The 27,647-nt window shown below is 52.4% G+C and overlaps 3 protein-coding genes and 1 pseudogene across 90 annotated transcripts in view; 2 read left to right on the top strand and 2 right to left on the bottom strand.

Annotated features, from left to right (window-relative positions):
* The window catches only part of B3GNTL1 (UDP-GlcNAc:betaGal beta-1,3-N-acetylglucosaminyltransferase like 1), a 144,438-nt gene extending 124,296 nt beyond the window's left edge, over window positions 1-20,142 (top strand). For 7 of the 50 annotated variants that reach the window (XM_074021131.1, XM_074021125.1, XM_074021127.1 and 4 more), the window contains 5 exons: window positions 4,338-4,473; window positions 4,691-4,759; window positions 5,138-5,212; window positions 15,331-15,435; window positions 18,213-20,142. In XM_074021131.1, coding sequence (XP_073877232.1) covers window positions 4,338-4,473; window positions 4,691-4,759; window positions 5,138-5,212; window positions 15,331-15,411 — 361 coding nt within the window. In that variant the 3' untranslated portion in view covers window positions 15,412-15,435; window positions 18,213-20,142. Of the gene's footprint in view, window positions 1-4,337; window positions 4,474-4,582; window positions 4,760-5,137; window positions 5,213-15,227; window positions 15,436-18,186 lie in introns of all 50 variants that reach the window. The other 43 variants (XM_074021129.1, XM_074021122.1, XM_074021123.1 and 40 more) reach the window with 12 other exon arrangements.
* On the top strand, window positions 13,424-14,346 carry LOC141408877 (uncharacterized; annotated as a pseudogene).
* On the bottom strand, window positions 19,579-20,777 carry LOC102134002 (uncharacterized). Its single transcript, XM_015437987.4, is given in 4 exon segments — window positions 19,579-20,396; window positions 20,399-20,480; window positions 20,482-20,562; window positions 20,565-20,777. Coding segments are annotated over 4 exon segments (597 nt in total). The 5' UTR covers window positions 20,766-20,777; the 3' UTR covers window positions 19,579-20,163.
* TBCD (tubulin folding cofactor D) overlaps window positions 19,579-27,647 on the bottom strand; it is a 189,128-nt gene continuing 181,059 nt past the window's right edge. For 35 of the 39 annotated variants that reach the window (XM_074021048.1, XM_045375517.2, XM_074021050.1 and 32 more), the window contains 5 exons: window positions 24,678-24,767; window positions 23,925-24,012; window positions 22,909-23,018; window positions 20,787-20,871; window positions 19,579-19,834 (listed from right to left, as the gene is read on the bottom strand). In XM_074021048.1, the coding sequence (XP_073877149.1) occupies window positions 19,820-19,834; window positions 20,787-20,871; window positions 22,909-23,018; window positions 23,925-24,012; window positions 24,678-24,767 (388 nt within the window). In that variant the 3' untranslated portion in view covers window positions 19,579-19,819. Of the gene's footprint in view, window positions 19,835-20,786; window positions 20,872-22,908; window positions 23,784-23,924; window positions 24,013-24,677; window positions 24,768-27,449; window positions 27,587-27,647 lie in introns of all 39 variants that reach the window. The other 4 variants (XR_012426388.1, XR_012426389.1, XR_012426390.1 and 1 more) reach the window with 3 other exon arrangements.

Below are 27,647 nucleotides of genomic sequence, written 5' to 3'. Positions count from 1 at the left end.
ACGCTCCTCTTCCTTCTCCCCCGTCCACGCTCCTCTTCCTTCTCCCCCGTCCACGCTCCTCTTCCTTCTCCCCCGTCGACGCTCCTCTTCCTTCTCCCCCGTCCACGCTCCCCTTCCTTCTCCCCCGTCCACGCTCCCCTACCTTCTCCCCCGTCCACGCTCCTCTACCTTCTCTCCCGTCCACACTCCTCTTCCTTCTCTCCCGTCCACGCTCCTCTTCCTTCTCCCCCGTCCACGCTCCTCTTCTTTCTCCCCCGTCCACGCTCCTCTTCTTTCTCCCCCGTCCACGCTCCTCTTCCTTCTCCCCCGTCCACGCTCCTCTTCCTTCTCCCCCGTCCACGCTCCCCTTCCTTCTCCCCCGTCCACGCTCCCCTTCCTTCTCCCCCGTCCACACTCCCCTTCCTTCTCCCCCGTCCACACTCCCCTACCTTCTCCCCCGTCCACACTCCTCTTCCTTCTCCCCCGTCCACGCTCCTCTTCCTTCTCCCCCGTCCACGCTCCTCTTCTTTCTCCCTCGTCCACGCTCCTCTTCTTTCTCCCCCGTCCACGCTCCTCTTCCTTCTCCCCCGTCCATACTCCTCTACCTTCTCCCCCGTCCACACTCCTCTTCCTTCTCCCCCGTCTACACTCCTCTTCCTTCTCCCCCGTCCACATTCCTCTTCCTTCTCCCCCGTCCACATTCCTCTTCCTTCTCCCCCGTCCACATTCCTCTTCCTTCTCCCCCATCCACGCTCCTCTTCCTTCTCCCCCGTCCACGCTCCTCTACCTTCTCCCCCGTCCACGCTCCTCTACCTTCTCCCCCGTCCACGCTCCTCTACCTTCTCCCCCGTCCACACTCCTCTACCTTCTCCCCCGTCCACGCTCCTCTACCTTCTCCCCCGTCCACGCTCCTCTACCTTCTCCCCCGTCCACGCTCGTCTTCCTTCTCCCCCGTCCACGCTCGTCTTCCTTCTCCCCCGTCCACGCTCGTCTTCCTTCTCCCCCGTCCACGCTCCTCTTCCTTCTCCCCCGTCCACGCTCCTCTTCCTTCTCCCCCGTCCACGCTCCTCTTCCTTCTCCCCCATCGACGCTCCTCTTCCTTCTCCCCCGTCCACGCTCCTCTTCCTTCTCCCCCGTCCACACTCCCCTACCTTCTCCCCCGTCCACACTCCTCTACCTTCTCTCCCGTCCACACTCCTCTTCCTTCTCCCCCGTCCACGCTCCTCTTCCTTCTCCCTCGTCCACGCTCCTCTTCTTTCTCCCCCGTCCACGCTCCTCTTCCTTCTCCCCCGTCCATACTCCTCTACCTTCTCCCCCGTCCACACTCCTCTTCCTTCTCCCCCGTCTACACTCCTCTTCCTTCTCCCCCGTCCACATTCCTCTTCCTTCTCCCCCATCCACACTCCTCTTCCTTCTCATGCCCACTGGTACCATGGCTGCCTCCTTGTGCTGTGACGTGTCCCTGACACTTCAGCTCCTTTGCAACATTTCCAGAAATGCTGACTTGTGCTTTTGGGATAAACTGCGTTTCCACCTTTCCCAGTGCCTGGGCGGGGCCACAGCTTCCTCTGAGGATGTAAAAGAAAGTCACAGGGGGCCCTGGGGAGCTGTTCTCCCTGATTAAATGAGAACTTTTTTAAATGTGAAAAATGAAAATGAACCAAATGCAGATGTTTCATCATGGCTGCTTCTAAATTTTATCTTCCTATGATGGGCCAACGTTTTCAGACCAGAGACCCCTAGGAAAGCCCAGGAGACAAGGGGCCGTCAAGGAGGCCGGTCTCAGAGGCTCCCCCACCTCGCGTGCCACCCATGGCCACAGAGGCCGGCTGCTTCCTTCTGGAGCCCGACTGCTTTCCTCTCACGTGAACCCCATGGGGCCCCCGAGCTGATGTCGCTGGATGAGGGTCAGGCTCGTCCCCCCAGAGACACCCACAGACCGGGGCTGCCGAGGACAAGATGGCGAAACCCGGCGAGGCTGTGTCACCTGGTGGGCGAGTCCCCGCAGTCGTCTGCAGGAGCTGTCCTCGCCCAGGTTGATGCCCACACACACGCACGCACACACAGCACATGCACACAGACCATGCGCACACATACAGCACGCGCACACACACTGCACATGCACACAGACCACACGCACACGTACACACACACACACAGCACATGCACACAGACCACACGCACACCTACAGCATGCACACACACACACTGCACATGCACACAGACCATGCGCACACGTACAGCACGCACACACTGCACATGCACACAGACCACACGCACACCTACAGCACGCGCACACACACACACACTGCACATGCACACAGACCACACGCACACGTACACACACACACACAGCACATGCACACAGACCATGCGCACACGTACAGCACGCACACACTGCACATGCACACAGACCATGCGCACACGTACAGCACGCACACACACACTGCACATGCACACAGACCACACGCACACCTACAGCATGCACACACACACACTGCACATGCACACAGACCATGCGCACACGTACAGCACGCACACACTGCACATGCACACAGACCACACGCACACCTACAGCACGCGCACACACACACACACTGCACATGCACACAGACCACACGCACACGTACACACACACTGCACATGCACACAGACCATGCGCACACGTACAGCACGCACACACACACTGCACATGCACACAGACCACACGCACATGTACACACACACGTGCGCGCACACACGTGCACACACAGCACATGCACACAGACCACACGCACACGTACAGCACGCACAGCCGCACAGTACATGCAGACGTGTGCTCACTGCATACATGTATTCACACTGCACAGACCCTCACTGCACACGCGTGCACACATGCGTGTACACACATCCACACAGTACATACAGGCATGTACTCTGAACACCTGCACACACTGTACACATGTGCTCATGTACACACACATGCACTCACTACATGCATGCACTCACTACACACGCATGCACAGTGTGCACACATCCCGCACACCCCACACAGTGTGTGCACGCCCCGTACACCCCACACGGTGTGCGCACGTGCACACATGATTCAGTGTCCTCAAGTCACTGGGACACGCATCTTCCTGTGTCCCAGGCGGGGTCAGGACTATTGAGGTGGCTGCAGAGGGTGGGGAGGAAAAGGTGGCTCCAGGCAGGACATCCCTGACCTTGCCTAAGCCCTGCAGCCCCCTGAGCTGACAGAGGGGACCCCATGTCCCCCCATCCCATTGCCTGTGGCGGTTCTGCTGCAAACAGGGGGTGCCACAGGGTTGGGGAGGAGTCCAGAGTTTATCCTGGGAGGTGGAGGCAGCAGCAGAATCGTAGAATGGACGAATCCTGCCCCGATCCCGAGGCTGAACCCACAAGGGCTCTGCTCAGGGGAGGCCCGTCACCAGCCAGCGTTGTTGTGTCCGAGACCCAGTGAGGCATGGCCCAGACCCCGTCCCGGAGGAGGCTCCCACGGACACAGCTCCCTTGACAGAGAGCAGAGGGCATCCCGGGACTCGGCCAGGGCAGGGTCTGCCGGGCACAGGGATTCAGCGTGGCTGCCTCACAGCAGCTGGGGAGGACGGTGTCTGGGACACATCCCAGGCCGTTCTGGCCCCGTTGGCCTCTGCATTGCCGAGCCCCTCTAGCCCCTCCAGCTCCTGGGCCTTTGAGACGGGGTTGGCCCAGGCAGCCCCAGGAGCAGGCTCGAGGGAGAGGTGCCCACAGGCAGGCAGCTGACAGCGATGGGGCATGTGGGGAGAGGCTGGGGCGGGAGGAGAGAGGGTGGGACGGGAAGGGCCCAGGCAGCAATGGGGCAGAGCAGCAGGTCCTAGGAAGGAGCCTGCTCCCAGGACAGCAACCTGGGGTCTGCTTGTCACAGCAGAGGCAGAAAGAACAGAGACCAGGATCCCAGGGGAGTGACAGGGTTCGGGGCAGTGACCTGAGGCAGAAGATCATGTGTAAGTGTGATTTTATGGGATGGTCGCATGTGCCCTTACGGACACAGGTTTCTCTGGGAAACTGACTTGGGTCAAGTCCAGTCCTCTGCGTCCTACAGAAATTCTGCCTTCCAGAACCTTCTAGATTCTTAAGTGACAGCTTCTCGTCTGTCCCCACCTGTTGGGGTCTGATGGAAGGGGCGGGTCCCCACCTAGGCATGTGGCTACATCCAGCTGGGGCAGGTGGCCTGACTAGGACAGCCAGTCTCTCAGGCCCTGGGCCCAGTGTCCACCCCACTGGCAGCGTCAGCGGAGCACACACCACGTCCTGAATGTTGGCATCTGTGTGCATCTCTGGGGCCCCCGGCCTGCCTGTCACCCTCTTCTCCACTGCAGGACGACCATCTGGACCCACCGCGTCCGTTTCCTGGAAGAGCAGGCCCTTCCCCGCTGGGCAGCCTTCACCATCTGGAACGCCGGCAAGCAGGGGCGCCGGCTGTACCGCAGCTTGACAGCCGCCAGCCAGCGCAAGGTGGGCACCCTGACACCCTCCAACACTGCCTGCCCCGCCCCCATGCTGCCCCACAGCACAGGCCCCAGCCTCGGCCTGTCCAGAGCTGCCCTTCTGTGCCTGTCCCCAGGTGGTGGCCTTCTGTGACTTCTGTGCCTGTCCCCAGGTGGTGGCCTTCTGTGACTTCTGTGCCTGTCCCCAGGTGGTGGCCTTCTGTGACTTCTGTGCCTGTCCCCAGGTGGTGGCCTTCTGTGACGTGGACGAGAACAAGATCAGGAAAGGCTTCTATTGCCACGAGGACTCTCAGGTGTGCAGGGCCGCACGGCATTACCCTTGGGGTCACCCACCTGCTCCAGGGCTGAGGGACAGCTGCCCAGAGCCTTCCCCCTTGGCAGAGTCCACCTGGGCTGTGCCAGCTCCTCGGGGCCTCCAGGGAGCCCAGCCCCCATCCCCTGGGGGAGAACCCTGCTGTCCCTCGTGGGTCTGGGCCTTGGGGTAGCCCACCCTGGTCCGTTCTGCAGTCAGGTGTCAAGCAGGGGTGGTGGGGGTTGGAGTCCTGCCCTGAATGGCTGCCGCCCAAGCCCTGGCTCCTGTGTGAGGCAACTCAGTGGCTGCGTGCACCTGAGGGCGTCTCTCCTGGGAAGAGCCGAGCTCGGGCAGGACTGATGGCCACTCTCATTCTCAGGAAAGACCCAAGCCCCGTATCCCCATCCTGCACTTCCGAGCCGCCCGGCCACCCTTCGTCATCTGCGTGAAGCTGGTGAGTGTGGGGCCCTTGGCCGTGGGGGGCTTGCGGGTCTCGGGCTCTGCCACGTGGACAGCCTGCCCTGCCATGCAATGACTGTGTGGCCTGGGATGAGAAGCCAGCCCCATCGGGCATGGGGACAGGTGCCACAGCTGTCCACAACGGCACCACAGACCGGGCTGTGAGGTGGTGGCTACTGCCCTGGGAACAGGAGGCAGCTGGAGGGTGGCCTGCACGGGTGTGAAGAGGATGGATTCTGGTCTCTCTTCTGTCTTTAAATACCTGTAAAACCAACATTTGTTAGAAACTTGCAAAGCACGAGACCCTACGGTGCCATGTCTGAGGGGCCAAGGCCAGGACCTTTAGCTCCCATGGACTGAGGTGGCCGCACCGGGGATGTCCAAAGCCCCTGAGTATGAACGACCCTTGCCTGGGGTGGGCAGGTGACAGGCACCTCGGGCTCCAAATGCAGCCTTTTTCCCCAAGCGTGGGGAGTCCAGTTGGCTGCAGGGGGCTGGGGTGAGTAGTTTTTTAAAAATTTTAAGTTCTGGATACATGTGCTGAACATGCAGGTGTGTTACATACATTTACCACATTGTGCCATGGTGGTTTGCTGTACCTGTCAACCTGCCATGTAGGTTTTAAGCCCTGCATGCATTAGGTGTTTGTCCTAATGCTCTCCCTCCCCTTGCCCCCCACCCTCCAACAGGTCCCATCGTGTGACATCCCCGTGTCCATGTGTTCTCATTGTTCAGTTCCCACTTACGAGTGAGAACATGCAGTGTTTGGTTTTCTGTTCCTGTGTTAGTTTGCTGAGGATGATGGTTTCCAGCTTCATCCATGTCCCTGCAAAGGACATGAACTCATTCCCTTTTATGGCTGCATACTATTTCATGGTATATATGTGCCATATTTTCTTTATCCAGTGTATCATGGATGGGCGTTTGGGTTGATTCCATGTCTTTGCTATTGTGAATAGTGCTGCAATGAACACACATGTGCACGTATCTTTATAATAGAATGATTTGTATTCTTTTGGGTATATACCAATAATGGTATTGCTGGGTCAGATGGCATTTCTCATTCTAGATCCTTGAGGAATCGACATTGTCTTCCACAATGGTTGAACCAATTTACATTCCCACCAACAGTGTAAAAGCGTTCCTACTTCTCCACAGCCTCGCCAGCATCTGTTCTTTATTTTTTAAAAATCGCCATTCTGACTGGCGTGAGACAGTGTCTCATCATGGTTTTGATTTGCATTTCTCTAATGACCAGTGATATCGCATTGTGGTTTTGATTTGCATTTCTCTAACGAACAGTGATGAGCTTTTTTTCATGTTTCTTGAACACGTGTTTTCTTTTGAGAAGTGTCTGTTCATGTCCTTTGCCCACTCTTGGATGAGGTTGTTTTTTTCTTGTAAATTTAAGTTCCTTGTAGATTCTGTATATTAGACCTTTGTCAGATGGATAGATTGCAAAAATTGTCTCCCGTTCCATTCCTGTCACTCTGATGATAGTTTCTGTTGCTGAGCAGAAGCTCTTTACTTTAATTAGATCCCATTTGTCAATTTTGGCTTTTGTTGCAGTTGGTTTTGTTGTTTTAGTCATGAAGTCTTTGCCCATGCCTATGTCCTGAATGGTATTGCCTAGGTTTTCTTCTAGGGTTTTTATGGTTTTAGGTTTTAGGTTTAAGTCTTTAATCCATCTTGAGTTAATTTTTGTATAAGGTGTAAGGAAGGGGTCTAGTTTCTGTTTTTTGCATATGGCTAGCCAGTTTTCCCAGCACCATTTATTAAATAGAGAATCCTTTCCCCATTGCTTGTTTTTGTCAGGTTTGTCGAAGATCAGATGGTTGTGGACATGTGGTGGTATTTCTGAGGCCTCTGTTCTGTTCCATTGGTCTATATATCTGTTTCGATACCAGTACCACGCTGTTTTGGTTACTGTAGACTTGCAGTATAGTTTGAAGTCAGGTAGCGTGATGCCTCCAAATTTGTTCTTTTTGCCTAGGATTGTCTTGGCTGTATGGGCTCCTTCTTTGGTTTCATGTGAAATTTAAAGTAGTTTTTTCTGCTTCTGTGAAGAACCAGAAATGGTAGCTTGATTGGAACGGGATTGAATCTATAAATTATTTTATGGCCATTTTTATGATATTGATTCTTCCTATCCACAAGCATGGAATTTTTTTTTTTTTTCCATTTGTTTGTGTCCTATTTCCTTGAGCAGTGGTTTGTAGTTTTCCTTGAAGAGGTCCTTCACATCTCCTGTAAGTTGTATTCCTAGGTATTTTATTTTATTTATTTATTTATTTATTTATTTATTTATTTGAGATGGAGTCTCGATCTGTCGCCCAGGCTGGAGTGCAGTGGCACCATCTCCAGTCACTGCAAGTTCTGCTGCCTCCCGGGTTAATGCCATTCTCCTGCCTCAGCCTCCCTAGAAGCTGGGACTACAGGCGCCCGCCACCACGCCCGGCTAATTTTTTTGTATTTTCAGTAGAGACAGAGTTTCACCGTGTTCGCCAGGATGGTCTCGATCTCCTGACCTCGTGATCCGCCCACCTCAGCCTCCCAAAGTGCTGGGATTACAGGCGTGAGCCACCGCGCCCAGCCGGTATTTTATTTTCTTTGTAGCAATTGTGAGAGTTCACTCATGATTTTGCTCTCTGCTTGTCTATTACTGGTATATAGGAATGCTTGTGATTTTTGCACATTAGTTTTGTATCCTGAGACTTTGTTGAAGTTGCTTATCAGCTTAAGGAGTGTTTGGGCTGAGACAATGGGGTTTTCTAAATATACAATCATGTTACTGCAAACAGAGACAATTTGCCTTCCTCTCTTCCTGTCTGAATACTCTATTTCTTTCTCTTGCCTGATTGCCCTGGCTGGAACTTCCGATACTGTGTTGAATAGGAGTGGTAAGAGAGGGCATCCTTTTCTTGTGCCGGTTTTCAAAGGGAATGCTTCTAGCTTTTGCCCATATGATACTGGCTATGGGTTTTTCATAAATAGCTATTATTTTGAGATACGTTCCATCAATACCTAGTTTATTGGGAATTTTTAGCACTAAGGGGTGTTGAATTTTATTGAAGGCCTTTTTGGCATGTATTGAGATATTCATGTGGCTTTTTCTTTGGTTCTGTTTATGTGATGGGTTACGTTTATTGATTTGCATATGATGAACCAGCCTTGCATCCCAGGGATGAAGCTGACTTGATCATGGTAGATAAGCTTTTTGATGTGCTGCCGGATTCAGTTTGCCAGTATTTTATTGATGATTTTCACATCAATGTTCATCAGGGGTATTGACCTGAAATTTTCTTTTCTTGTGTCTCTGGCAGGTTTTGGAATCAGAATGATGCTGGCCTCATAAAATGAGTTACAGAGGACTCCCTCTTTTTCTATTGTTTGGAAGTTTCAGAATGAATGGTACCAGCTCCTCTTTGTACCTCGGGTAGAATTCGGCTGTAAATCCATCTGGTCCTGGGCTTTTCTTGGTTGGTAGGGTATTAATTATTGCCTCAATTTCAGAACTTGTTATTGGTCTTTTCAGGGATTCGACTTCTTCCTGGTTTAGTCTTGGGAGGGTGTATGTGTCCAGGAATTTATCCATTTCATCTAGATTTTCTAGTTTATTTGCGTAGAAGTGTTTATAGTATTCTCTGATGGTAGTTTATATTTCTGTGGGATCAGTGGTGATATCCCCTTTATCGATTTTTATTGTGTCTACTTGGTTCTTCTTTTCTTTGCCTGGTTAGCAATCTATTTTGTTAATCTTTTCAAAAAACCAGCCCCTGGAGTCATTGATTTTTTTAAAGGGTTTTTTGTGTCTGTCTCCTTCATTTCTGCTCTGATCTTGCTTGTCTTTTGCTACCTTTTGAATTAGTTTGTTCTTGCTTCTCTAGTTCTTTTAATTGTGATGTTAGGGGGTCGATTTTAGATCTTTCCTGCTTTCTGATGTGGGCATTTAGTGCTATAAATTTCCCTCTTAACACTGCTTTAGCTGTGTGCCAGGGATTCTGGTATGTTGTCTCTCTGTTCTCATTGGTTTCAAAGAACTTCGTTATTTCTGCCTTAATTTCGTTATTTACCCAGTAGTCATTCAGGAGCAGGTTGTTCGGTTTCCATGTAGTTGTGCAGTTTTGGGTTTCTTAATCCTGAGCTCTAATTCGATTGCACTGTGTTCTGAAAGACTATTAGGATTTCCATTCTGTTGCATTTGCTGAGGAGTATTTCACTTCCAATTATGTGGTCAATTTTAGAGTAAGTGCTATGTGGTGCTGAGATTCTGTTGATTTAGGGTGGAGAGTTCTGTAGGTTGAGGGTGGAGAGTTCTGTCTATTAGGTTCGCTTGGTCCAGAGCTGAGTTCAAGTCCTGAGTATCCTTGTTAATTTTCTGCCTTATTGATCTAATATTGACAGTGGGGTGTTAAAGTCTCCCATTATTATTGTGTGGGAGTCTAAGTCTCTTTGTAGGTCTCTAAGGACTTGTTTTATGACTCTGGGTGCTCCTGTATTGGGTGCATGTGTATTTAGGATAGTTAGCTCTTCTTGTTGCATTGATCCCTTTACCATTAGGTAATGCCCTTCTTTGTCTTTTTTGATCTTCATTGGTTTAAAGTCTGTCTTATCAGAGACTAGGATTGCAACCACTGCTTTTTTTTTGCTTTGCATTTTCTTGATAAATAACCAAAGGGTGAGTGGTTGATAGAGTGAGCCAGGCCCCAAGCGGTACTGTTGGGAGGTTGTGGGGAACACACAGACAGGGGCACCCGTGAGAGCTAGAAGCACGCCACACCAGGGCGGGTCACGGTTCTCGCCCTGCAGAAGCCGTGAGGCCAGCATGTGTTGGTCTGTACTGCCCGGCCTGTGGTGAGCTGTCACACAACTCATGCAAGTCCAGGCAGCAGAACGTGAACAGAGCCTCATGGGCACAGCTTTTCGGCAATTACTAGCGCATCTCATTTTATTGCACTTCATTGTGCGTTTTATAAATTACAGGCGTGTGGCAGCCCCACTAGAGCAACCCTGTCAGTGCCACTCTTCCAGAAGCACGCCCACTCCACGTCTCCACGTCTCCTGGTGGTAATTCTCGTAATACCTCAAACTGTTATTGTATGTGTTACGGTGACCTGTAGTGTCACTACTATCTCGGGGCGCCCATAGGAAACGGTGAACTTGATTGATAAATGTGAATGTTCTGACGGCTCTGCTGGTTGGCTGTCCCTCCCCGCTCCCCACCCCCCACCCCACCACTCTTCAGGCCACCCTATTCCCTGAGGCACAACATTGAAATTAGGTCAACCAACAACCCCACAGTGGCCTCTAAGTGTTCAAGTGAAAGGAAGAGTTGCAAGTCTCTCACTTTAAATCAAAAGCTAGAAATTTTTAAGCTGAGTGAGGAAGGCACGTTGAAAGCCAAGACTGGCAGGAGAGGCCCAGCTTTCAGCCTAACAGTTAGCCAAGTTGTGAATGCAAAGGAAAAGTTATTTAAGGAAATTAAAAGTGGTCCTCCAGTGAACACACGAATGATGGTGAAACAGCCTTTTGCAGATAGGGAGAAAGTGTTAGTGGTCTGACAGATCAAACCAACCACAACATTCCCTTCAGCCAAAGCCTAATACAGAGCGAGGTCCTGACTCTCTTCGATTCTGTGAAAGCTGAATGATGTGAGGAAGCTGCGAACAAAAGTTTGAAGCTAGCAGAGGTTGGTCCACAAGGCTTAAGGAAAGAAGCCGTCTCCGTAATAGGTGTGAGGTGAGGCAGCAGGCTCTCCAGAAAATCCTGCTGAGGTCACGATGGAGGTGGCCGCGCTCAACCACAGACCTTCAGTGTAGAGGAAGCAGCCTTGAACTGGAGAAGACACCATGCAGGACTTTCATAGGTAGGGAGAAGTCAATGCCTGGCTTCAGAGCTTCGAAAGACAGTCTGACTCTTATCAGAGGCTAATGCTGCCGTGACTTTAAAACCCATTTATGCCTAGTGTTCCATTATTGGAATGCTAAGCATGCGGGAGTTTACATTCTGCTTAAGGTCACTGCCAAGGTCTGACTGCAAAATTTAAAAAATTGCAACCTCAGGCATAAATGGGTTAAGTTGAAGGCAGTGCTCACCATTCTGAGAATCGTAGGATTCTTAAGAATGAGGCTAAATCTGCTCTGCCCGTGGCTCTAGAAATGGAATGGCAAGGCCCAGGTGGTAGCACATCTGTGCACAGCATGGTTTATGGAATACTGTAAGCCCAGTGTTAGGCCCTCAGAAAAGGAGATTCCTTCCAAAATACAACAGCTCATTGACGGTCACCTGGTCACCCAAGAGCTCTGAGGCCAGTGTACGAGGGTTCGTGTTTTCGCGCTGACACGGCCTCCGTTCTGCAGCCCATGGGTCCGGGAGCCATTCCAGCTCTCAGGTCTTATTGAAGAAAGACACTTTCTAAGGCTGTAGCCGCCATCGATAGTGATTGCTCTGATGGATCTGAGCAAAGTAAATGAAAAACTTTGAATAACCATTGTCCAACTTACCAGGGACATTTAGATGAGTGAGTGGGAGGCTCTGAGAAGCAGTTATAAAATGCAAATTCTACAAATATCTGGTTTAGTGTTTCAGAAACAGCCTTTTCAGGATCGACTTTTCAGGAACCCCCTCCAACCCCATCAGTGCCGCTCTTCCAGCAGCACGCCCACTCCATGTCTCCTCGTGGTAATTCTCGCAATACGTCAAACTGTTACTGTGTGTGTTATGGTGACCTGTGGTGTCACTACCACCTTGGGGCGCTCATGTGAACCCCAAGGCACTTGGTGAAAACCCTTCCCAGGGAGTGGGCTTAGCGTGGAAAGGAGGTTCCTCCTCGTCCTGCACACGCCATGTCCTTGGAGGGCCCGGAGCGCCCGCGGTCACCTGTCTTGCGTGTTCTTCCAGGGGCAGCTGGCAGTGTGGCCTCACAGCACATGCTTGTTCCATGTCTTGCTCTTTTCGCATAATGTAGATTGGAGGTTATTCTGTGTGAAGCCACTGGAGCCCCTGGGCTCTACTGCTGCTGTGACCTTTCTATTCAGGGATATCTCCAGCTTATTTGAGCCGTATTAGCAAAGCGACGGGAAACCAGCCCCACGTACCCATCCCCGGAGCCAGCGTGTCCACCTTCTGTGTCCTCCACGCCTCCAAATCCCCACGCTGGGGTGTGACACTCATTCTAACCTAATTTCATCCATTATTGTTTCCCTGATGTATCTCAAAGAGAGAAAAACGTTCAAAAGACCATAAAACCACCATTCCACCACAGAATTCCAAATATCCAATCAATGTTCAGATCTTCCTCATTGCCTTATAAATTGCTTCATGTGTTAAGTTTGCTTGCTGGAATCCGGCAGTGTCCGTGTGACCTCTACGACACGACCTGTCTTTCTGCCTCCCCGACGCCAACGCTCTTTTCGTAGTTCAGCTAAAGAAGGGGCTTGTGCATCCTGCACTCGCCGACCGGGGCCCTGTGGTTTTGCGTGTTCTGCTCCGTCCTATTGAGAGGTGGTCAGACCGAGGCCACCTCAGGCTCCCCTGCGATTCCGTTCGGCAGGAGCACCTCGGGGGTCTCAGGGCACCTCTGTGGCGCTGCTGTTGTGCCTTCCTCCACCGTTAGCTGGAATAGTAAAGAGAAACCCAAGGTTCACGTTCCTCACTAAAACACCCGCTCTTCGATTATACGGATGTTTCATGCATTTGTGATACAGTTACTTACTGATGTACATTTTGGGCATTTTTAATCATTCACTGTTTAAAATGCTGCTGGAGTATTTGTATATATACATAATTTCGCTCAAGTGGCTCTATGTGGAATAAATTCTAAAAATTTCTGGGTCAAAGGGCACACACATTCAGCCCCAATCTTGCTGTTCACCACCTGCAGCGGCTGTGCCAACCCACCCCCACCAGCGATGGAGCACCTGCCTCGTGCCCGTACAGGGAGGGAAAGCATATTCTCACATATTTATGAACTGCTTTATTTCCCTTTTAGTAGATTATTCTTGTCATTAGCCCGTTTTTCTATTGGTCAGTATTTTCATAAGGAAAACTCTGACGTGCTGTGAATTTTTCTGCCATTTGACATTTTTATATTTATGCCATTGTGATATAATCAAATTAAATGACTTTCATTTATGGAGTTTGAGTCATTCTGAGACAATCACTCCTGGTTGTGAAATTCAAAAAACCACATTGTCCAATTTTGCTTCTGGGATTTCTACTTTTTAATTACATCTTTGATACAACTGGAATTTCTTTTGGTAAAGAGATTACAAATGCAAATTTTTCTTTCCATTTGGATACCTAATTGTCCCAACATCGTTTATATCCTGCTTTTCCAGGAATGAAATGCCATCTTTCTATGTTGGTTGTGAACATGCATTTGGCACCTGGCAGGGCCAACCCTCATGGCGTGTGTGTGAACACATCCCTAAACCGTAGTCTAATTTACCCTATTTTTGTAGTTCACGTGAGCAGAATCCACTATCTGTGTTCTTGCATCTGGTTTTCACTCCACGTGTTTGGGGTGCGTGCACATCCGCTGTGTGTGCTGTGGACTTGATCCATGGCCCATGTGCAAATGCCACCCCGCCCAGAGGCCACGCCAGGACCCAGGCCTGTGGGCCGTGGTTCCCAGTTTGCTCTTGCAAGGACGCTGTGTCCTCCTGCGTGGGAGTCCCTGCTTCGGGTCTCATCCTGGGAGTGGAAGGCAGGTCATGGGTGTGGCTGCGTCCTCAGCTTCTCTGGATGATACCCCCCAAGAGGCTGGCCTGGGAACACACCGGGAGCCAGAGGGCCCAGCCGCACAGCTCCCTCGCACTGGGCTGGGCACTTGGTCACCAGCAGTTTGGGGAATGTGTTCTCTTGGTGGTTTCAGGTGTGAGTCTGAGCATCAACCCCGTGTCCGCTGGATGCTGGAGTTCTTTCCTCTCTGGCGGTGTTTCTCATCAGGGTTCCCCACCGGCCTACTGCATGCTGCGTCTCTCCTGACCTGTAGGAGTCCTCTATGCCTCTGGCTGCTCACCTTTGTTGGTTTAATGTTCTGCAAATGTCTTCCTCTGTTTTGTGGTTTGCTTTTTCATTCTTCTAATGGAACATGTTGCTTTACAGAAGCATCTAGTTTTAACAGTCTTGTTTAAGACGGTGTCAACACGCACTGGGCTGGCCTGGTCCCTGAACTCAGGTGTGTTTCCTTTGCAAACTCGAGAGACAAGGGAGGAAGGACAGATAGCGGCAGAGCGTGTGGAAATGTTTTCTAGGCAGGATGGCTTTCATTCAAGCGACAGCATCATTTGAGTGACAACAGTGGTAGGTGGTGTAATGGATTCTGACGTGGTGGGGGTAAGGGGCACGGCCAGGCTCCGATTCCTCCTGCTGGGCCCAAGGACCGAGGACTGTGACGGGAGTGCACAGTCCCTCCTGTGTCCTGCCAGAGGCCAGAGACTTGGGTCCACCACTGTGCCGGGATGTGTCCTCAAGAGCTTCTTCAGGAGGTGCTGGGGTGCAGGGCATGTCTGAAAGGCATTTCTGGACACCTGCTGTGGCCTCACAGGAGAGTAGGCGACCTGGCCAAAGTCGGCACACAGGACAAGATAAAGCATCCAGCGACCCGGGGTCACGGCCCTCACTCCACTGCAGGGGTGGGGATGAGAGAGGCCAGAGGGGATCAGACAGGGCCAGCTGTTGATGGTTCTGAGATGCAGTTTCTGTCTGAGGGGCCTCCTCCCACTCCTGGCCTCTGCAGAGGGGTGGGTGTGTGGAGGGAAGGTGGGTCTGCCCTGGTCGAACAGCAGAGGCATTGCCTGTTAGTCTCATTCCATTCCGAGTGCCCCCAGGGAGAGTCAGCCACCTTCTGCAGAGAGGCAAGGCCAGAAGGCAGGGGCCTCCCCTCTGGTGACCACCAGGGCCTGTGGTACAAGCAGTGCCGGCTGCTGTCCTCTCTGGCCCTTGTCTCCTTCCAGCCTCTCCACTATTAGCAGAGGGGCAGAAGTTCATAGTAGACCACTTGACAGGTCGACACAGGCCACCCCCAACCCCTGGCCCTGGAGGAGGCTCCCCAGTGGCCTCCTGGAGCCAGGAGAGATGGAACTGAGCTGTATCTGCTGCTCCCGCCAGGACCTCACAGGGGGCGCCTTCGAGGACAACCTGAGGTCGTTGCACTTGCAGGAGGGCCAGGACTTCCTTCACTTCAGCTGACGGACCCACGGCAGCGGCTCCCAGGTGGGTCTTTTCACCGAAGCACCGTCTGAGTTTGTGCCTTTATGATGCTTAATTTCCTCTACATTCTGCTCTTATTCTAATTTTCTTTACAGTTAGTCTTCTGCTTATGTTCAGCTCATTAATTTCCAGCCTTTCTTCTCTAATGTATAATTCAAGACTTCAGAATCACTTTGGTGAATTCTATCTGTCGTGATTATTTTATCTTTCATTATATATAATTTTCATTATTTCTTTTAAAAACATCTTTTTAAAATTTGTGTGTACACACACACACTTGGGTTCTGTAACTGTCCACTGGGTCGAGCTTTTCTTCTTCAACCGTGCCTTATGACACTTTATTGAAATGTATCAATTCAGTAAAATACACTGTGGTAGTAGATAATCAATTTCTTCTTCAATGTTTGCTTTAATATCTTCTGAGACTGGGTTACAAATGTAGGAAAATTCTATCGTCTTCCTGTTGAACTGAGCCTTTAATCATCATATAGTAATCTATTCCTAATAATTTGCCTTCCTTTAACTGGAGAACATTGTCATTAACATAGAGGTTTTAATCAATTTACATTTATTGTGCCCTAAAATATTTATTTCGTGTGTGTTTTGCAGCGTGTTCTGCCTTTTCCTCTTGCCATTCTTGCATATTTTGATAGTGTATTTTTTATTCTTGTTCCATTTCTCTCCTACTAGTAGTACAGAAGTTATCTTCCCCATATATTGTTTGTGACTCTAAAAACTTCAACATGCACTTAGCCAAGCTGATAACTGAATTATCTGCACTCTGTTCCAGGAGAACATAAAGACTTAAGATGCTCTAAATTCAGCCACCAACTCTGCTGCTGACTTATATGCTGCTGTTGTCCATTTTAAGCAATTCTATATGCTTTAAAAAAACCCACGTATCAGCCATCTTTCTGTTTTTATGGTCAGTTTATTGCTTTCCTTGCTCCACATTCCTCCAACTATCCAACTGTGATCATTTCCCTCCTGCCTAAAGTTTATCCACTAAAGCAGTGGTTCTCAACCAGGGATGAATTCACACCCAGAAGATATTTGGCAATCTCTGGAGACATTTTTTTTTTCCTTTTGTCACAGCTGGGTAGGGGGATGGCTGCTGCCATCTGGGATGTTGCTGAATAACCTGCAATACACAGGACAGCTCTCACAACAAATAACTCAACCCCAAATATTAAGCCAAGATTAAAAAAACCAAACATGCATTAGAACAGCATATTTTTATCTAAATGACTTAATTTTGTTCTCTTCTTTAATGTTATGCTATGGGCACAATTCAAGCAACTTAACAGCTATTTTCTCTCAGCCTAATGAAGATCTTGGTCTACTCCTTCCTCAGCTCCAGGGCTGCTGCTGGGAAATTGGCAGTCATTTATATCACTCTGTCCTTCTTACAGTTCTGCAGTTTCACTGTGGCAAGTCTAAATGTGTGAGACTGTTAGGCTTCTGTATCTGGGGACTGTTGCATGTCAGTATGGAGTATCTGCATAATTTCATTCATTCCGAGACCCCAGTTACCCAAACGTTAGACATTCTTCAATGTCTCTTGATGTTGCTTTCGTCTTTTCCAGTTCTCCAGATAATTTTTTCAGATCTTCCAGTTTTCTAACTCTCTCTTCAGCAGTGTCTAAGCTATCCATTGAGCTTTTAATTTCACTTCTTACATTTTTAGGGGCTCTATTTTTTTCAAATCTCTTCTTGATAATTTCTAGCCCTTTTCAAAAATGTACTCATAGCCTACATTCTTCCAGAGAGGTTTTATATTTGCATCTTCTGCCCCTTGTCTGGAAATACCACTGGTCAAGGCCAAGTCAATCGAATTTTCCACTTTAGGAGTTTTGGGGATCGTACAGTTAGTATTAATTCAGGCCACTTCAGGGGAGATTGAGATAAGAGTCTTGCGCTGTTCCTTTGAGAAAGATGTATTTAGGGTCCCAGCTCTATATAGGGGTCTCCTATTAGATCTGGCCCTGGGCCTTACATCCTCTCATCCATTCTGCTATCAAAACAGCATGACTGGACTCCAGGGCTCAGCAGAAACCCTCAGTATCTCCAAGATCTCTGCTTTCACATGGAGGGTTTCTGGTTTGTGCCTAGAATGTGTCTGTGGGTGCATAAATCCTGCACCAGCTCCCCGGTTCCAGGGATACTGGCTTCTTGCCGCTCTCTAAACTCACAAAGCTTGCTCCACTTCTGGGACCACAAGCATTCTCTTTTCTGCCATTGGGCAGTTTGTTTGGACTTCTGCCCAAATGCTGCCCCTTCAGAGCAGTTTTCTGAACACCTCTCCTAGGGGTCAACACCCAACACACCGTTGCATTGCCCACTTTTTCTTCGTAGTGCTCAGTATTGCCTGCCTTGATGGTGCTTGCTTGTTCATTTGCTATTGTCTGCCCCAGCTATCATGTGAGCAAGGGGTTCCTCGCCAAACTCCATCACCTGGACCCTGGTGGGCTCCACAAACGGCTGCTGAATGAAAGAGGCTTTCCAGGCCACCAGTTACCTGGTGAGCACAAGTGCCCCAGTGATGGATGGGATCCAGTAGGAAAGAGGCAGTAGCCAGTGGAGCGATCCACTTTCCTTGGGTTGCTAAGTTAGACCGACACTGAAAGAAGAACTGCTTTGCCCTGTCACTGATGGGCCTGGGTGGGGAATCGACCTGCCTCCATGTCTTAAAATGCCATTTCTCTGGAATCTTCTTTTAATTGCACTAAGAACAGTTCATCATGTTTCTCTCAGAAGCCACTTGTTCCCTCCATCCTCAGTGCATCCCAGGCCAGCAGGAGCTTCGTGAGCTGCAGGCATAGCAACGGTGCACCCCAGTTCCACACCCAGCAGGCGCAACCAGAGTCTCGTGTGTGCTGACCACGGGAGCCGAACCCTTTCCACCGTGTGGACTCGTGGTCAAGGCTGGGCCTGGTCACCCAGGACCCTCACCACGTGACCCCAGCCAATCGAGGGGACAGTTCGAGGAGGAGGAGACCCCAATTACACAGGTTGGAATAAAATGTTTAAATCTCGTAAAAATGTAACACAAGGCTCTTTTAAGGGATAAAGACTATTGGCCACCAGGTCAAGCACAAGAACGGTAGTGTGTTAACCCCACACTCCTGTGTGGCCAGGTCATCACACACATTCCGTGAACAGCTGTCTGCTAAACAGACAGCATCAACTGTCACAGTCCTGGCCTTGTGGTCCTGGTGACCTCACAAGTGAGAACCACGACTGAGCCTTGCCTCACAGATGCAGGCGGCATCTCCCAGTTCTGGGCCTGCCCATGTTTCTGTGTCCAGACCCCATCCCCACCTGAGCGAGCAGGCCGGGGAGCCACCCCAGTCTACACCACGCACACGGCACCCTGGGCTCTGCACCCAGGGAAAGCGCTGCTCACCCAAGCCCTTGGGCCTCTGAGTGGCCACACCTGAGGCTGCTTCGGTGCTGCCGGCGGTGGTTCTGCACCTCCCCCTGTGAGCACAGCACAGGTCCCAGGTAGATGGGAGTGGGTTGCTACCACAGTGAAAGTTTTATACACGTTCCCCTCACCAGCTTTGGGATGGATCCGCATGAGCTCAGACACGGAGACAAAGGTAGCCTCCTGCCCTCTGCTTAAAAACCCAAGTGTAGACTCTGCCCAGGCTCTCCTAAGACAGTGTAATTGTTTCAGGAATTGTATTTCCCGTATTATTGTAGAGGCACACATTGGACTCTGACAATTCCCCTTGCAGCAGACATTTGTGAAGCTGCTGGTCTGCACACCCATCAACCAGTGACCCCTGCACTGCAGGGGGACCACATGCACGATGCTCACGTGTGCACAGGCGGGAGGCCAGCACCCCCACCAGGCAGATGGTCCCAGAAACAGCATCTGCGCAGCACTCTAGACCATGCCTGCCACCAGGGCTTGTCAGTTCTCTGGCATTTGAACCTCTGATTTAACATTCATCTCTCTCCAAGACTGGGCAGACCACCAGCTGTGGCCAGACGTCTCCCACAGCAGGGACAGCACCAGGCGAGAAGGGGGCCCGGTCTCCAGGCAGGAGGAGTGGAACCCAACCCCCTCTGGCTGACCCCTGGGCAGTGAGCCCCTCCATCACCCTACACGCATCAGGTTCAGAGACAAAAGGCAGGAACTTCTTGGTACATGATTTTATAGGAAGCACATCTGTGTTCAAGTGAAGGCAGAGGCATCCACCCCAGGTCATTAGAGGGCAGGTGCAGAGAGGAAAAGCTGTCAGCTGGTGCCAGCCTCCAAGGGCCAGCGCTACCCTTCAACAGCTGGAGGCACCACCGTGCCAGGCTTTCCACACCGGCCTCCCTCAGGAACAAGACATCCCCACCAGGCAGGGGTGAGGTACGGGCTCCAGGACTGGCTTCAGCAGGCGTGAGGCTGCAGAAGAGACAGGACAAGCTCAGGCTGGTCAGCTCCATCACACACCATTCCCAGCCAGGGGACCCTCGCCCCTCTGGGCCCTGTGTGGGGACTGACACTGGGTTCCTGCAGGAAACTATTTGTGCCGTTTCCCCACACGCGGGAGCCTGAGCTGTGTGGCTGACAGGCGCTCATGACTAACGTGTCCTCGGAACGGCACCCCGTCTGGGGAGCGGGAAGAGAGGTTCACTGCACTGCTCTTAACCTGCATTCACACGTTTGAAATTTTTCCTAATAAAAATGTAAAAAGCACATTTAACTCCAAAGTCTGCTGTTGAGTTCAGCCTTTACACACAGAAATGGGGAGGCTGTGTCCTGATGCTCAGCCCGGTCCCACTGCCCCCACGGATCTGGATGTGGTTCTCCTCCCCTCCTGCCGTATGAAAGGGGGCTGAGAGGAAGGAGCCGACCCAGGTAACGAGAGAGACAGGACAGCGACCCGGGGCCCCAGGCCCCGTGAGAACTGAGGCACTTGTTTTTGTTACTTTAGAAGAAGAGTGACGGGCTGGTGAGGTGCACAGGGCAGCTTCTGGGGACCCCTCACCCAGCCCTGGGCCCACTCGTGGGAGGCAGATGAGGGGCAGGGAGGCACTCTTGGCACTTGGGAGTGCAGACAGACCCCAGGGTCAGGCATGAGGAGCCTGGATCAAGCTGATGCCAACCCCACCCCCTCCCCAGCCCCCCAAACATGCCCCAGAGCAAGTGGCCTAGATGCCACAGGGGCCCACAGGTGCGGGCAGTGGCCAGAGAAGGCAGCTCTGCTGGTCCCGTAATCCCAGGGGTCCTGACATGAGATGAGGGAATGGACCGTGTGGATGCACTGGCAGAAGCTGAGCACAGCCGCTGGCCCCAGAACATTCGAGGGCTCGGGGAAGCACAGGCGCCTCATGCTGTGAGGTGACGGCATTACCTGGGGCACCAGCTGGGGCCTGGGCACACCCAGGAGGTCACACAGACGGTTGCGCTGCTCTCTCACGACTGCAAGCTCCGCGTCCCTGTGAGGAGAGGGAGCCACGAATCTCTCAAGTGCCCACCTTAGAACCTCAGGTGTGCAGAGGCCCCACGTCAGCTTCCACGGCAGCAATCGGGGAAAGGAGACCTCACCCCAGACATCTGCAGCCAGGCCGAGGGCAGAAAAACCACCACAGGAGCCCGTTCTCCAACAGGGCCTCAGGCCCGAACCCTCCCAGAATCGCAGGACGGTTCCGGAGCCCGTTCTCCAACAGGGCCTCAGGCCCCAGAATCGCAGGACGGTTCCTTCCCAACAAAGGTCGCCCCTCGGGGAGGACCACGCCCACGCCCAGTGCAGGGGCTGCAGGAGGACAGACCAAGTGAGGCCAAGGAAGGGCTGACAAGGATTTTCGAAGTTTTAACTCAGCTGTTTATGCCAAATAAAAATTCTAGCAATGCCAATGCTGTGGAGATGTCTGGGGCATGTGTTTCATTTGTAATTTAAAAGATTCTCTTTAACTTCTAAGGATTTTTTTTTTTAACAGAAAGGGGATTAAACTATAGGAGAAGGCCCCAGACCCACCCTGCTAGTTCCTCCCTCCCTGACGTGAGGAAAGGAGGCTGCCCCGGCCCAGCCTTGCTGGAGGAGGCCTCAGCCCGCTTGGGACACCCGGCTTCTTCACTGTCCTAGAGCCAATTATTTTAGAATCTGATCCAGAATGCACCTTGGTGTTCTAAAAACATCATTTTAGAAATGTCTCCAGAGCAGTAGTTAAGACGGCCAATCTCTCAATGGATGCTGAGAAGATAGCCCAGCTGCTCCTGGTTCCTCTCCTGGGACCACGTGTTTGTTTAGGAGCAGAGACGCTCACTCCTCCCCAAACCAGAAAACCAGGGAAGCCCTGGAGAGGCCACCTCTGTCCTCCGAGGCCACAGCAGCTGCCCGGCGCCCGAGCTCTGTGGGAACCCAGCCCTGTCGGAAGGTCACTGTTCCAAGGAGACACCTCGGGAACGTCACCTACGTCCTTGCTGACTTCAACAGGTGGCACGGACCCCACAGACCTGTAGCAACGCACCGAGATCAGCACGGAGGCCCTCACAGTCGGCGCTCTAAACAGAGCAGCACCTGGGACTCCACCACCCCGGGTGCGCCACGGGGACGCCCACACAGCCTCTGGGTGCTTCAGTCCTGATCTCCAACACGGGGTGACGAGACTGCTCCCCTTTTATAGGTGAGTGTGCAAGTGAGCATGTGTGTGAGCCAGCGTGGGTGCACATGCCCCCGTGTGTAAGGCACCATCACTGCTGCTCCCAGGACCACACCGGTTGGCCCAGGACACCTAAGCCTGCACCTTCCCCACTCTGCTCTCTCATTCAGACCCTCCTACCCCGCAACTCAACAGACACATCTTTCAAAACTGCCATTCTAATCCACCCACGGTAAAGAAACCAGCCCACGTTGTAAAGAAACTGTGCCTGCCACAGTAAACGTGGAGAGTGGCGCTGTGGCCTCCTGAGGGTCTCCCGGCCCCGGGGAAGGGGGTGGACATCAGAGCAGAAGCGTGGGGAGAGCTTTTCTTGTTTCCGCCTGTGCCTCTTCATTTCCTACAGGTGCTCACGCGGCCTGTTCTGAGAAAACTGAAGAGAGGCCCAAGAGGCCCTCCCTGGGGGACGCCTGGGGCAGCAGTACCCGCCAGGCCTTCAGTGCCCTCGGCTTAGGGCCACCAGACACAGCCTTGTGGTGGCACAGGTGGCCGTCCCCCTGGTGGGATGGATGGCTTTGCTGTGTTTCTGACACCCAACAGTATTCGGAGACAGGGTGGTTGAGGTTTCAGCTACAGCACCACTGCTGCCTCATAAAATCCAAGCAGAGGCTGTCGAGACCTGGGAGCCCTCTTTCCTCCTATCAGAGGGTTTTGGGAGAGACGAGTAGACATGGTGGGGAAGGGGGCGGCGCCAGGCCCGGGTGGCCGTGAGCCCTCTTTCCTCCTATCAGAGGGTTTTGGGAGAGACGAGTAGACATGGTGGGGAAGGGGGCGGCGCCAGGCCCGGGTGGCCGTGCAGGAAGGGCCTTCACTCACCATGCAGTGTCGCTGAGCACAGTCACCACCTCGTCCAGCACGTCCGCGCCCACGACGTCACTGTAGGTGAGCAACGTCTCGTACACCTGGCTGGCCGTGCTCTTCCGGATCTGGGACAGGGACGCAGTGCATTGGTGGGAGGGAAGCACCACTGCCCCACCCCGAAGAGACGACAGGACCAGGTCAGGGAGCCCCGTCAGTGGAAGGCGTCAGGAGGAGGGCTCTGACCCTGCCTCCCATCCCAGCCACAGCAGGAGGCGCCTTCCACGCCCATTAACCACCTCCTCCCTCCACAGACACACAGCTGCAGGCTCCCAGCAGTGAAGATCACATCATTCTTGTTTAAATGCTCTGTTAACCAACGTGCTCCCTCTCCAGAGAAGCAAGCTCGCCTGCTTTTTTCCATCAGGGAAGCAATCACACCTGCTCTCTTTGCTAGCGGTGCCCTGGTCATCACGTCTCACTGAGCTGGTGGTCAGAGCCCCGGGCCCACACCTGGAGGTGCTGAGTCAGCAGGACAGGGCCCAGGAACCGCATGCTGAAGCCCCAGAGGTGCTGAGGGTCCAGCACCCGCTCGAGAACCGCTGTGTAACGCGAAGTTACTTTTGCCTCTTAGGAAAATGTCACCTTCGGATCATCTGAGGTTTTTTGGCAGCCAGGAGAAAAGAAATCCTAGAAGTCTAACAGCTGGGAGTGCTGGGGATGAAGGGCACTGCCCCAGGTGTGCTTGAACCACTTCAGCCTGGATCCTTCTGGAAGCTCCTGAGCCAGTTCCCACGGCCAGGTCACCCCTCGATTTGTGTCCATAGAAATGCCAGCCGGACACCCCATCCTTGAAGCCAGAGTGACGTCCGAGCCCCTTGACGGCTGCGCGCCTGGGATGCACCATCACCCAGGCGTGTTAGAGGGGGCTCGGCTGGAAAGCACACCAGCGCAACAGTGCCTTCCAAGGCCTCTGTGTCACCAAGGGGCTTGAGTCCACACAGCAAACACACATGAACGGGGGAGGCACTCACCAGCGGGAAGCGGTGGCAGAGGAGCAGACACAGCTGCAGGAGGGCGCTCCTCCTCACGTTGCCGGGGAACTGCACCATCTCGCAGAACCTGCGGAGAGCAGCACACCACACCGGCCGGGTGAGCCCCGCCCCCACGCAGGCCGACCCCAGGAAGCCCCCGACCCCAAGACCCACACAGAGACCGGGGGAGAGCAGATCCGTGAGCACAGTGCGGACCTGGAGCCCTGAGCCAGAGGTGTGTCTGTGTGCACATGTGCACTGTGCCTGTACAGGCGTGAGCGTCACACCGGGAGAGCCCACTGTGGGAAGTGAGGACGCCTCAGAGGATCTCCCGCAGGGCTGCTCACCCTGCCACGAGGACCCCCGCCTCAAAGAGCCACAGAGCAGCCAAGGTGCCTATCGCTGGCTGGCGCACCTGCCCAGTGTCCACCTGAGCACCGCAGAGCAAGGCACTCGACAGCGACCCCCTGGGCACACAGAATCGGGGAGGCAGCCCCTGACCACATACCTCCTTTGTGGGGCCTCCCCTCCCCCAAGGGCAGAGCGTGAGGGCAGCAGGGGCGGAGCTCGCCTGTTCCCGCACCAGCACCTGGGCTGCCTCGCCTCCCACTGCAACGGCTTTGGACATTGGAACGCACAATCCTAGCTTAGCTCGAGGGGTAACACTAACGACTCCTCTCCCGCCTGGAGCCCTCGGCCAAGGGAGGCTGCGTCCTGCCGTTGTGTCTAAGGCCAGCAGCACTTGAAACTCACACGGGGATGGCTGACAGCAGTTTCTGGACGTCTTTGGAATTCTTGATTTCTTTCTTACAAAGCGCAAGCAACTTCACAGCAAAGGGGTGGCTGGAAGAACAACACACTCTTTAGAGATGAGCTTTCACAGGCAGCCCCGGGACGCACACTTTTTCTGTCTCGAAGGTCAACTCTGTCCTCCCAGTGCTCAGTCCAAGAAGCCTGCAGCCCTGTGGGCCCCTCTGCCGGCAAGTCCGCTGGTCCCCATCCCGGTACCTCCACAGGCCGGCCTGGTCCCTAGCTGCTGTGCCACCACCTGGCCGGCCTCTGCTCTCTCTCACCTGTGGTGCAGCAGCCCCCACGGGGCCCCCACCTCCCTTCCCAGGCCCCAGGGTCCGTCCCCAACACAGCAGCAGCCAGGATGCCCATGCTCCTCCACCGTCCTCTCCAGAGGCTGCCTGGCCTGGCTGCTGCAGAGCCAGGGGAATTTGCCGACACACAGAGGACACACAAGGCTGTGCAGTGTTGTTTTGAGCCTTCAGTGGCAGCAGGGACAAGGGTTGAGGCTTGGTGCTGACAAAGACGCAGCCCTGATGAGCAGCTCTGAGAGGGCCCCCAGAAGGCCACTCCAGGGAGGAGAGGGAGAAGACGCGCGCCTGCCTCTCAGTGGGGAATGCAGCCAAGTTCCAGCCACCCGACAGGCCAGGAAACCCTCACTGCTGACCGTAGGTCAAGGAGACCCCAGGCTGCTGCTACCCTCCCTCAGGTGCCCAGAAAAGGCAAACTAAGGTCCTGCCTGCCGAAACGCAGGCTTAGCCCAGGCCTTGGCTTGCTCTGAAGTGGAACCCCTCAAACACAACGCCCAGAGAGTACACAATAGGAGACAAGTAAGAAGACAAAGAAACCAGCTCAGGCTGCAGCTCAGACACACCCAGCCAAACAGGCAGGGGAATAGTGTTCAAGAGGATGGACACCGGGCACGGAAGGGAAGGCCGCAGGGAACGGCCAAGCAGAAAGCGCGACAAGCAGATATGGAAACACGAGACAAAAAACCTGCACCTGAAAAGACCGAAAACTCCCAAATAAGAATTCCACAAATCACAGTTCAAAGTCGTTTAGAGACATCTTCAGAGAGAATCAGCAGCTGGCAGGCGGGCCAAAGGTAATGAAGCAAAGAGAGAGGGAAAAGACGTGAAAATTGCAGAGGGGGTGACGAGGGAAACGCATGAGCGTGATAATGACAGAAAAGCCAGGGAAGGAGCAAACCTGAGCAGGAGGCGGGAAACCCAGGCCGTGTCCAGGGAGCACAGGCTGACTCAGGTGACACTCAAAAGCAACAACCGAAGCCAGGAGAAAGTGGGAAAATTTTTTAATGTGCTGAAACAAAACAGCCGCCTGAATTCTATACACCCTCTGAAAATAATCTGCACATAAAATGGGAAAGCTTCACCAGCAGCAGACCCCACTCGAGGAAATCCAAGGGAGTGTGGTCTAGGGAGAGGGAATGTGAACCTCAATGCGGGGGGAGGGGGGCGGGTCCCAAAATCAGTAAGTGATGAGAGGCAAAGAAAGCATAAAAACGTGGAAAATTCAAAATAACGCACATTACACAATACCACAATGAACAGGAAACTATGTACATCCAAGACAAAATATCCAACAATAGTAGCATAACTCAAGACGGAAGCACGCAGAACCAACATGTTCTAATATCCTTGCTGTTGTCCAATAAGGACAAAATGTTGAAAACTGGACTTCGCTAAGAATATGTGGTGTCATTTCTAATTTCCAGGGTAAGCGTTAACAGAACAGAAAAAAGAGTAAAATGTCCCAAAGAAATACATGAAAATAATGGAATGACAAAAGCAATTCTACTAATCCAACAAAAAGCACAGATGGGGGCAGGGAGGGGCGCTGGGAACGCAGCACAGGGAAAAGCCCTGTGAGTGGCAGACTGAGAACCAAGGGGATTATAAAGGTCATGAAGGACGCAGGTAAAAGCTACAGGCTGAATTTTTACAAAACTATACTGTTCTATGAGAGAGGTACAAAAACATAAATACATGAAGATACTGAAAGTAAAAGAATGGAAAAAAGTATACAGTTCAAAGTCAAGCAAAGCAAGACAAAGAATGAGTGAAGCAAAAAGCATCCTAGAAATGAAGTGAGTGACAAGGGCAAGATTCAGCCCACAACCACACTTCAAAATCTGAAAAGCCAAAACTGACAAAACCAGAGAGAAACACAAAGAGCTGTGTTCATAGAAGGACAAGGCAGGAGGTATTTTCTCTACCATCCTATTTTGGGGAAAAAAAAATTTTTTTTTTTTTTTGAAACAGAGTCTGGCTGTGTTGCCCAGGCTGGAGTGCAGTGGCTCACTCTCAGCTCACTGCAAACTTCACCTCCCAGGCCCAAGCCATCCTCCCACCTCAGCCTCCCAAGTAATTGGGAATACAGGCACCACCACACCCGGCTAATGTTTTTGTATTTTTTGTACAGATGGGGTTCCACCATGTTGGCCAGGCTGCTCCCAAACTCCTGAGCTCAAGTGATCCACCCGCCTTGGCCTCTCAAAGTGCTGGGATTACAGGCGTGAGCCACGGCGCCCAGCCTTAATTTGAAATTTTTAAGCCGGAAAAATATATGTTAATATTTTAGGCCAAGCGCAGTGGCTCACGCCTATGGTCCCAGCACTTTGGGAGGCAGAGGCAGGCAGATCACCTCAGGTCAGGAGTTCGAGACCAGCCTGACCAACATGCTGTAACCCCATCTCTACTAAAAATACAAAATTACCTGGGAGTGGCAGCGCATGCCTGTAATCCCAGCTACTAGGGAGGCTGAGACAGAAGAATCACGTGAACCCAGGAGGTGGAGGTTGTGGTGAGCTGAGATCGTGCCAATTCACTCCAGCCTGGGCGACAACAGCAAAACTGTCTCAAAAAAAAAAAAATTTTTTTTTAATGGAATATTTAGCATTATATTAAAGGATAA

Source organism: Macaca fascicularis, chromosome 16, assembly GCF_037993035.2.
Source record: "Macaca fascicularis isolate 582-1 chromosome 16, T2T-MFA8v1.1".
Taxonomy (NCBI): domain Eukaryota; kingdom Metazoa; phylum Chordata; class Mammalia; order Primates; family Cercopithecidae; genus Macaca; species Macaca fascicularis.
This window is presented reverse-complemented; position numbering and strand designations above follow the sequence as displayed.